This window comes from Eubalaena glacialis, chromosome 12 (assembly GCF_028564815.1).
Source record: "Eubalaena glacialis isolate mEubGla1 chromosome 12, mEubGla1.1.hap2.+ XY, whole genome shotgun sequence".
Taxonomy (NCBI): Eukaryota; Metazoa; Chordata; class Mammalia; order Artiodactyla; family Balaenidae; genus Eubalaena; species Eubalaena glacialis.
The window spans coordinates 34998395-35009782 of record NC_083727.1 but is presented as its reverse complement, the minus strand read 5'-3'; the positions used below and the strand labels follow the sequence as shown (position 1 = coordinate 35009782).

General features: G+C 36.5%; 1 protein-coding gene across 2 annotated transcripts in view; it reads right to left on the bottom strand.

The window, feature by feature from the left end:
- Positions 1-1426: 1426 nt before the first annotated feature.
- PTPRK (protein tyrosine phosphatase receptor type K) overlaps positions 1427-11388 on the bottom strand; it is a 569495-nt gene continuing 559533 nt past the window's right edge. For both annotated transcript variants that reach the window (XM_061207553.1, XM_061207554.1), the window contains exons 26-30: positions 9890-10021; positions 9624-9749; positions 6854-7017; positions 6184-6319; positions 1427-2915 (exon numbers count right to left, since the gene is read on the bottom strand). In XM_061207553.1, coding sequence (XP_061063536.1) covers positions 2862-2915; positions 6184-6319; positions 6854-7017; positions 9624-9749; positions 9890-10021 — 612 coding nt within the window. In that variant the 3' untranslated portion in view covers positions 1427-2861. The remainder of the gene's footprint in view (positions 2916-6183; positions 6320-6853; positions 7018-9623; positions 9750-9889; positions 10022-11388) is intronic.

The window sequence follows — 11388 nt, the reverse complement described above, 5'->3', positions numbered from 1 at the left end:
AAGGCTAGGCAGCACAGACAAGAAGGTTAACACTTATTTTCAAGATTGGTTAAAACTCGAATTCCCAGTTGCTGTGTGTCTCTGCCCACCCACTTCCAACATTTCCCTAGTGATAATATAGAGGAAGGGGATCTATAAAATTCCACGTCATGACAGCCATTTAAGGAATAACTGACATAGAGATAGGAGGCCTTTAACTGTGAAAAGCAGAGCACATTTTAAGAGTTCTACCAAGACATCTCCTGCCTAAAGGGACACAGCTGAGTGGGACATGGCCATGCATGGGACTACCCCACAACGGTATAAAGTATGAATTTTTGAATAAGAGTATTAAGAAAAACAGATTTAACATCCCACCCTTCTCCCCCAGTACAGTTGTCTCCAGGTGCACTGGCCTCTGTGGTGGTGCCTGAACAAAGCAAGCATGACATTTTTATTTTCTGTTAGAGAGAAAGAGGACTCTTTTTGTTCTTTGCTTGAATTTTGGAGGCCACACGGACCTCTGAGTTTTGTGGTCAGCGGTACTCATGGTGATTTTGGTTATGTGTGGGTTTAATCCTGTGAATAGAAATGAAATCAGGGTCATGCTGCAAAGCAGAATCCTTCAACATCATGAACATTACTGGGTAATGCAATCTTGAGTGAGTTTGTGGATTTTTTGTTAAATGCATCCGTGTTTAAATGAAAATTAGTCTTCCTAGGAAAAGATAAGTTCTCTTATCTAAATTCTTACTAATGAAAGTCACAAATGTTCTAATAATGTACACAGCAAGTGGAAGTTTGAAGATACCCATAAAGATAATACTTTATGAGAAAATCAATTAATGAGGAACAATAAGAATGAAGTGCCAAATTTCCCTTGCCATGCCATCAGGGAAGCAGTGTGTTTACTGGAAGAGAGTGAGCTGCTAAATCAGACTCAGATTTAAATCTGTTGACAAATCATTTACCTTCTCAACTTCAGTTTTATCATTGGTAAAATAGGGATGACAATTACTATCTGTCAAGTTTGTTATAAGGAAGAAATAAGGAAATGTATATAAAGGGATAGTAACATATAAATATAGTAACTCAAAAAAAAAAAATCAATGTCAATCCCCTGGCCTTTTTTTCTTTCCACTCATTTGGAGTTTTTGAAATTCAATTTAAAGAACAAAAGTGAAAGAAATTACTGCTTGGACATCAGTTTTTTGTGTTTTTTTTGGCTGTGCCACGCAGCATGTAGGACCTTAGTTCCCTCACCAGGGATTGATCCCACACCCCCTGCAGTGGAAGCGTGGAGTCTTAACCACTGGACCGCCAGGGAAGTCCCAAGTTTTACTTTTAATAGATTTTATGTGGTCTATTTGTATCAATGAGGATAAGGTATTTATTTGGGAGTGAAGGTATGAAAATTAAGGGGAGAAAATGATGTGCAAACAATAACTGTTGTAATTATAAAAATTTTATTTCACTGTTACTTTAATTAAATCTTCATAAGCACCATGTCATGAACTGGCAATCTAGAAAGAGGATACTGGAATGCTTTAGTCAATAACAAACTGCAAGCTGATGATATGAAGTTACAGCTACACGGAGCATGTGTACAAGACCACATTTAGAAAGGTTCACTTGAGAATCCCATGATGATGCACAAAACAGGATTCTGGCATCGATTTATTCACACTTCCTATGCTCAGAACCCAAAGCTTGTGCATGTACACATCAAAAGAAACACTGGATCACCTTGACAGTTTACAGTTTGCTAACACTTGACCCTGAAAGCATAAATGTTGCCATCTTGATTTCTTGACCAGTGCGTGGTCATAGGCTGAAAAGACCAATTCCTTTAAAACTTAAATTATGCTTAAAGGTTATGTTCAACATTATGCAAGTCATCAGCAAGGCCTTTGAATGTGTGCAATTCTCATGTATGATCACCAAATCATTACTGACCTAAGGAAATCGTGGAAAATTATATATTTTCAGCAAAATGTTTTAATTTGGTCCTACATTAAAAGACCCAATTGCCAAGGTGTTTTACATAAATTTAATTCACAAGCATGTACACAAGAGATTCACTATAAAGAACATTGCTTCCTGGTTTATGAATAAAAAGTTTATCCTCTACTAACACTAAACATACAAAAAATAATCTACAAAAATTGTTTACAGTTGATTTTAGTGAAAGAAAAAGTTTTCTTCAGAAAAAAAAAATGATTGTGTGGTGGTAGTAGTTTAGCCATCAAAAAAGGAATGTAAGTAACCAATAAATATAATGTGCTTTCTCCATATAGACATATTTACACTTGAGTCTTTGGCTTATGTTGTTTTCTAAAAAGAACTTTAAATGATCCAGCCATCATTGCACATTAAAGGAAAATAAGCCAGTTATATATATTTATATATTTATATAGAGATCTGCTACACTTGAAACATATTAAAAAATGAACTTTCCTATGAATTTGCACAGCTTTTCTTTCTTCTTCCTTGAAAGATTTAACATCTTTTATCTGAAAAAGGGAGAAAAATGCCACATAGAAAGTATTAATTCATGCAACACGTGGTGGGTGCTCTACCAAAGCCAGGAGAGAAAAGGCTGCATGTTCACTGGACAAACACTAAGAAGTTCTCATTTGAATCTGCTTCTTATTAAATAAAATTTATGTGGCACAAAATGTTGATGCTTTCATACAATAATAGAAACTGAGTCCTTTTTATTAAGATACACAACTTCATAAGAAAAATACTTTCACCTCTCAAATGTAAAAGCCTCCCACCCCCCACATTAAAATCTTTCTGCACAGGTGTGACACGTACAACAGCTGCTGGCTCAACAGATGAATGGGCTCTGCTTGGATGCACTTTGAAGTCTCCCCCAACTAAGATGACTCCAGGTACTCCAAAGCTACGTCGTAGCAGAAACGGTACTGCTCCTGAAAGATGTTAAAACAAAAGGGTGGAGCAAAGTTAAGAAAAAGGAGAAGAATGGAGACTAATAGCTATCAAATGAATACTTGCATTCAATTTAGATTTTTCAAGAATTACAGATTTTTTTTCTATATACAAGTTTAACATCTAGGCATGCATATTTTACATTTGAGTCTAATGATTGCTGTTTAAGAAAAAGGAACTTGATGTAAAAAGATATGTTGTCTTTGCCTCATATTTTATATCAAATTAAAAAAATCTGCAGTATTATCTGATTATAATAGTAATACCTGATCAGTACAGAAAAATTTCCAAGTATAGAAAAAGATAATCAGAAAAAGTTTCTATAAATCTGTTATCAGAAACAACTGTTTTAAAATACTACCTTCGTGTTAATTCAGTCCATTTTTAAGCATGGTTGAAATAATAACTACTTTAGAATAAATATTGATTGCTTATCTATGTTCGGGGATATAACTTTATATTTTATTTTCTGTTGTTTAGCATTGTTATGTATCCTTTTCTTATGTTATTTAGCACCTCTTTTAATACTTCATAAAAGTCTAATATGTGGATTGACTGTAATATTGCATTTATTTTTTTCTTTACTATAAATAATCCTAGAGTGAACATGCAAATATTTTTCTCCGCACTTCAGATATTTTCCTTAGTGGTATTAAAAAAAGCCAGTCATTTCAGACTGCCACTCAACAATTCCAAATTCTTAATTTCTTCTTCCAGTTTTATTGAGATATAATTGACATATAGCACTGTATATTTAAGGTGTACGGCATAACGATTTGACTTACATACGTGAACATCCAAATTCTTAATTTTTGACACAGTTTTTGGTCTATCAGAGAATTTAAGTAAATTTTTCAAAAATGTTTAGTGGTTCTTAAATATTTTTGAGCTTACTTTTACCAGAAAAATTTATTTCTTCTGCCTTTATTTATTTAAGACAACTTGGTTGACAAAAATTTTTTAGTTAAAACTGCCTTTCCTCTCAGTCCATCTGTGTGTCGCTCCATTATGAAGAATTTAGAAAAATTCAGACTGCATTACAAATTATTACTTGCAATATGTATTAAAATCTTCCCAATTCAGTCCAAGTGGGTAAAATTCAGGCTGAATTAGAGAACAATCTAAAACGCATATTATTTCAAAAGAGAACTTCCAGGTGTCTCCAGCAATAAATGAGGGAAATAAAAACTTTCCCCAAGAGGTCTTTATCAATCCTACCCTAATTATCAAGTAGGTGTGATTTAAATTAGCCTACCACTGTGGCAAGTGCATCTCAAGAACCAAAAAGTGCTTGGGAACTCTTACATCTCTTTAATCAGTCTCTAGCAATTTGGTTTACTCTCTAAATTTTCTTACCAAACTCGTCAGTTCAATTCAACAGCACACTGAACTAATCATTAACCTTGATTAAACACAAATTGGGTGTTTAGTCAGGATTCATGGGACATGAATGTAAAGGTAAATAGTAACTCTTAAGAACGTTCTAGAATGGCAGAGTTTAATCATAGACTTTTTTTTTCTTTTTTAAGGAACAGTGAGAAATCAGAGTTAAATTTGGAAGTATGATATGAATGCTGAGGCCAGAAGTGATCTTATTGATGATTTTGGAAGACTTGATCTGAGAGATAGAGGCAGAGTTTACATTAAAAACTCTTCAGACAGCAGAGAGTTTAAAGACCTAACCATTACCCGCCCATTTTGTAAAAAGACCTCAGAGTTCTACCTCAAAAATCCCTCAAATCTATCCCCCCCTTCCTCCAGCTCCATTGCCAACACCCCAGTCAAAGCCAATATCATCTTATCGGGACAACAGCAATACCTAAGGTATGAGCTGGAGTAGAGGGGCTTTGAGAACTTGTAGAAGGGGAAGAAGTCTGTGACGTTCTTCAAAGTGAAACAGTATAAATGTAACTCTTCAGATTTTGTCTCAGGAAGCAATGCACCTCCTGTGTGAACAATCCATGAGCAGGAAGTGGTGAAAATACTTTAAAGGTTTATTGAATTGCTCACTTTTGTTATCTGATCATCTTGATAAATGTAGGGCAAGCAACAATGATGTCTTGGTTTTTCTGGTTTACTTTTCTGTGAGCATAAACTACACAGCTGCCCCTGACCTTATCCTACCATGCACATATGTATAACCCACAGCCATCACTTTAGAAGTCGAATGTGCTAGAGAAGTTTAACTTTCTTCCTCTGCATACAGCTTCAACCAGACGAGCTCCTACATACACATATCTCCCTGCTCTTATTTTGTAATCTGTGTTGTGATTTTGTGAGCCCTGGCTAATTCAAATAATATCACATGAACTACGTTCTAAAATTGGTAAAGCTGAAAACTGTCAATGGTGATAGTTTAAAAAATTATAATTTGACCAGCAATGAAGAATTATAGACAATGACTAAAATAAATTTCATTTGCCCTTTAAAAACACTGGAGTCTAAAGTGCTAGATGCAGGGCTTCCCTGGTGGCGCAGTGGTTGAGAATCTGCCTGCCAATGCAGGGGACACGGGTTTGATCCCTGGCCCGGGAAGATCCCATATGCCATGGAGCAACTAAGCCCGTGCACCACAACGACTGAGCCTGTGCTCTACAGCCTGCAAGCCACAACTACTGAGCCCGCGTGCTGCAGCTACTGAAGCCTGCGCGCCTAGAGCCCGTGCTCCGCAACAAGAGAAGCCACCGCAATGAGAAGCCCATGCACTGTGATGAAGAATAGCTCCCGCTTGCTACAACTAGAGAAAGCCCATGCGCAGCAACGAAGACCCAACACAGCCAAAAATAAATTAAAAAAACAAAGAAACAAACAAAAAAAACTGATATAAAAAGTGCTAGATGCAACCTATGAGTATATCCCTCAAAATGTTTTACCAGTTAACTCAATATTGTTTAAGAAATAAAAATAAACAAGAATAAAACCTAGCTAGCAGGATTTTCTTATTATAGAACCATTTACCAAATTTTACTGTAGCAAATATTTATTGCTCAAAAGAAACAAACAAAAATCCTATACATTTCCCAAGTTAAATGACAGTAGTTTTCTTCATCATTAGCAGTTTAGGCAATATGTGATTATGTTTATGTGGGTAAAGAGGGATACTTGGCAATTCATCAATTAAGCAGGAAAGTCCCCACAAAGACACATTTATACATATGATTCCCTATGTGTGTATCAAGTCAAATCAACAAGTAGGTATATGATTGACTAATCTCTACCCTCCCTTCTGCGTTCAAGACTGTGACTCACCGGGGCTTCCACCATGTTTGGCTTGCTGTTCCTTAGCGTCTTGACCGCATGGAACACATCGACAACATTTTGCCGTTTCACCATTTCAACAACGATGCCTATAGCACAGAACATGCCACTTCGCCCACCACCATTTCTAAAAGCAAAGAAAGCAAAGGCATTTTAGATTGAAGCTTTTGGTGACCATAGGTCACACAATCATATGTTTGGGAAAAGAAAATATTATCTTTCAAATTTTTTCCCTTTGTGTTTTAATTTTTCTTCACATGTGTGCATGTATGTGCAGAGAGCAGAAAGGAAAGATACTTGAGGATGACATTAACTCAGTAGCTTATACTTAGGGAAATGTTATAGGCATAGATGGCTGCAATCTAGATACTTTGAGATTTTGATAGATTTGTACACAGCGTAAATCAGAGAAGTTATTCAGAATAGTGTTCAAAAGAGTTTAAACTATATAATAACTATACAATAATCAATTTAAAAAATACAAAAGTTGAAGTTAGTAGTGAATTATAGAATCAAGAAACAGGAAGATTGTTTCAAAAGAATATCTAGTCAAGGTCTGTAAGATGGGAGTTGGCTACTCTTTAACATAGAAAACGTGAAGACTAATGAGGAAATGACCACCAAGGCCCCCCAGATGGCCAAGCCAAGCCACCACACTCACAGGCAGTGGATGATCGTTCGGCCCTCCCCGTCCTCGCATTCCTCCTGCCATTTTTCCACCTGCAGTATCAGCTTCAAAAATGACCGTTTGGAGCCAGGCACTTCTCGATGAGAAGCCCACCCTAGATACTGAAACTGCTGCACCATCAGATAACCTTCCTGTGGCTGCAGAGGGAAAAGTATTTTTATGTAAATAAGCTGGGGCTAGAATTTTTGCTAAAAAGTAAAAGGTTCATATCAATTTACACCATGACATAAATGACACTTACAATGGATTGAATCTAGCTGATGCAAGTCCAAAATATGTACATACCAGTGCAGAAACATTCTAAGTTACATGAGAATTATCCATTATACAAGCTTCTCCCTCATGCTCCATATCCAATAATCAATTCCTATGTTTATACTTCTTAAATAACTTTCAAATTCACCTCCTTTTTATTGCCACTGACATCACTGCACTCTCAATCACAAATCATAATAATCACTTCTTAGTTGATCTCCCTGAACAAACTTTGATCTCCTTTCAAACCATTCTTACCGAAAGCATCATGGTTATTTTAAAATGCAAATATGATCTTGTCACTTCCTGATTTAATGGCTTCCAAATGATCTTAGCATAAAACCCAAATTGCTGCCATGGCTTAAAAATACCTATATGATAAGGCTCCACCTCTTTCTCTAACTTCCCTTTATTCTAACAACCTATTCAAGTTCTAGACACATTGGCCTTCTCTTCATCTATTTATCAAGTCATTTCTTGCCTTGGGAACTTTGCACATACTCTCCCCTTCGCCTTGAACATCTCCTTCTTGCTTGCTTTTCTCAGTCCCAAACAGAGTGATCAACCTGTCTTGGGTTTGCCTTGGACTTTTCTGGTCTTTGCACTGAAATTCATGTGTTCTAGGAAACCTCCCTGTCCTGTGTAAACCAAGGTAGCTGGCTATCCCATGCCCAAAGAGCTCCTACAAATTTTTCAAATCTTGACTTAAATATCACTACCTCAAAGAAGTCTTCTCTGATCACCCAGCTATGTCAGATCACCCAAATCCTCTGTATTTTGTACTTTTTCTCTGTAAAATTTCATTTATTTGTAAATGATTATATAAGTTGTTTAATGTTTGTCTTCCCTGATAAAATACAAATTCTTTAAGGACAAGAAAATCTCTTTTTCCCTTAAAATCTCTATCCTAGAACCTAGCAAAATACTTTCCAAAGAACAGTATTGTTGAATAAATGAATCAAGACCTTAAACCTTCATATGAAAATGTAAGGAAGAATTTGTAATGCACAAGTAAGCCATATCATAAGGCATCAGATCTGAAGCTTCACGTGGCAAGGGCTCATGCATCTTTTGGTAGGACAAGGAACTATCTAGTATAACACCCAACCTCTAGTTGGTACATACTAAATATTTGGTGAGGTGAAAGATATTAAATAATGAGAATGGGAACAGAAAGAAAAATCACACACTAATAAGGACCAGAACACCAAATATAGAGGAAGATAAATATGCTGACCAAAAAAAAATGTAACGCAACTTTCAGTTCCTGTTCCTAGAATATTTTTCATATAAACAGCTCAATTAACAGACAGGTCTTACTTTCTTAGTTTAGCAGCTACGGTTTCTCAGCTAAAATATTACTAGAACCATAATGTAACAGATGTGCAGACATAATGAGATTCCTTTAAATTAACATCTAAGATATGCAAGAATATTATGACATGATTGAAGTTATCCTTTTTTTCTCCACTGAAATGAGCAATAGAATTGGATATGAATTTCTTCTCTACTTATACACATATAGACTTATTAACCAGAAACACATATAGCCATTTTGATGTGAGAAACACTGAAACATGACAATTCTAATCACACACTTAAAACAAGACACATACATAGAATTGCTGCTCTAAAAAAGAGTAACCTAGCTCTTTAAAAAGACCATAATTCCATGGAAGTTACTACTGTTTTCTTTTCAAATTCTGCTTGCTATGTGGTTACATAATCTAAACAGTTTTTATTAGTACTTTTTGGTTTTTTGAAGGAGAGACCCCACACAATTTGTCACTGACGGCAAAACACACGAAGTGTCAAGGAAAGAAAGACTTCTGAAGGACACAGTTGCTACTTAGCTGCTGGGAAAAGGCACAGTGGTAGCAGCACTCGATCTAGCTATAGATTTGGGCAAAGCCAGATGCTGGGACATTTAGAAAGATGAAATTGTAGATGAGCTGTAGGAGGAGAATCAGTGATGGCTGTGATTTACCATTTCCTTCATGCCTGGGGCCCTCTCTTACAAGCAGAACTGGAATAGTGACACGGAACCCTTCTATAATGGCTAGTCCGACATATCACTTCCTCCTGTCATCAGTATTATATTCTTATTTTTCAATTGCATGCCTCTTCTGGGTTGGATTATCAATGCTAATAAAACATGCAGTCAACCTCGAGATAAGTCTACTTATACTCAGGGGCCAGGCACAGACAATCAAACTCACTTGAAGCTAAGAATCTGAATTTAGATTTCCATATAGAATACAATAGGCTAGTAACTGACCAGGAAACCTAGCTTCCAGCATTTCTGCTTTCCTGTTTTTAGAATGCATTTTTATTCTAGTGCTAAGGCATGAGATGATTACTAGCTTTGGGAATGATTATATAATGCTTATTAATTTTACTCTCTCTTTTGTCTGAATGGAAACACACCCCATCATGATTATGGTCACCTGGTTCTGGATCAGCTCAGTTAAAATCACTAATGACTTACTCTTGTTAGATTGCATATCCTAAAAATCCGGTTTATCACATCACAGTCCATTGAACAAGACATACATTCCACTTGGATAGGGCCATATCGTAGCATCCCTTCTTCTGGCCAGTACTGAGGGCAGCCCTAGATGATGAATGTTTTGAAAGAAAAAGAAAATGAGCATTATTTTTTCTAACTAGGGTAGTATAAAGCAGATTTTACCATTTTATTACTATCTTATTAAGTTGTGCGTAAGTACACAAAAGCAACCTATAACCATTAACCTGGGACAAGTCGACTTCATTTAACATCACAATGGAGGTACAGCCATAATCATACACTAATCTCCAGAAATCTTTCACAGTGTTTGGCAGAGGGTACTGTGTGACGATGAAAGCAGCTGGTTGCCTGTAGCTCTGTGAAAAAACAAGGTAGATGGGGAAACATAAGAACTTCAAATGAATAATTAGTTGTACAAACAGATTCAGTACACTTCAATGTAGGGCCAGTAAGACACAGCAGCTTCATATGGAGATGGAGCCAGCCTGCTGCTTAAGCCATGGAATAACAGATTTGGACCACTGCAATATACTGCAACTAGTAATCAGTCAATCTGTTGTATGACTTTGATGCCTCAGCAGTAATTTAAGCCAAGAATTTGTTTTATTTTGTTGATAAAAGTAAATATAGCACAAATACCAAAAAAAAAAAAAAGAAAAGAAAACTTCTTGAGGCTAACATCCTTTGTGAGGTACCTGTTGGACTGTTTCAGTCTTCCAAAGTCTAAGAGGTTAAAGGCATAAAATTCCCTGGCATTTGTGTGTGTCTCCGTGTATCTATCTATGTCTATCTGCTATCAGCTGTGAATGGAACTGTTTGGCTCTCCTCCACTCCAAATAAGAAAAACCACATGTGCCTCAAACTCATGTGCTTTTATATTATATCGACATTATCAACACATCTTGTAGGCAATCCACTTTCCATAGTTTTCTGGGCATTTCTAATGTATATCAATGATCAGAATGATGGTTTCAATCATTTAAGATTTTTCAAGTGCCAAAGAGTAAAACAAATGCATTTCCTGGGCCCACATAAGAGGGACTGTCTCCTTGTTTACCAAATGCCCCTTGATTGGGACACAGCGCATTATCTCTTTCCAGAAGGAGAGGATAGGCTCATCTGGCCAGTCAATCTGTCATTCTACAGACTAATGATCTACACTAAAAAAGAAATATATATTTCTATGAAATTAATGATTTGTAAAAATATAACTAGACAGTTGCCTGAGATGGATTTCTTTAATGCTGATAAAAATTGTCAGTGATCTCCTAACTCATTTGTATCATACTACTCTTTAAGTCCTTCAGGTGTCTTAAACCAGTGTAGAAATTGACCTTTAAACTTCATAGATCCTATCACCATTTGGGAAATGCTGCTAACCATAGCATTTCGCTCCATGGAAGACTTCAGGATAAATCTGAGGAGATAGTAATTCACCGGCTGCTTCTACATGACCTTAAGACCTCACAAAGTCACACCCACAGTTGGGGTGAGTACCCTTCTAAAGAGGGTATGAAAGCTCATGGGAAAGGATCAGAAGAAAGAAGTAAGCTTCCCTTCCAATTAAACGTCTGCTTCATGGGAAAGTAAGTCAAAGGCTAAAAGCCTTCTATTCCTTTTTTGAGTCACAGGGGAGGGGATATAGATGAGGAGCAGATGATGTGGGAGAAGACTGAAGATTTCCTTTTTCCTTCCTCTCTAAGTGCAAGAGCACATCTAAGGC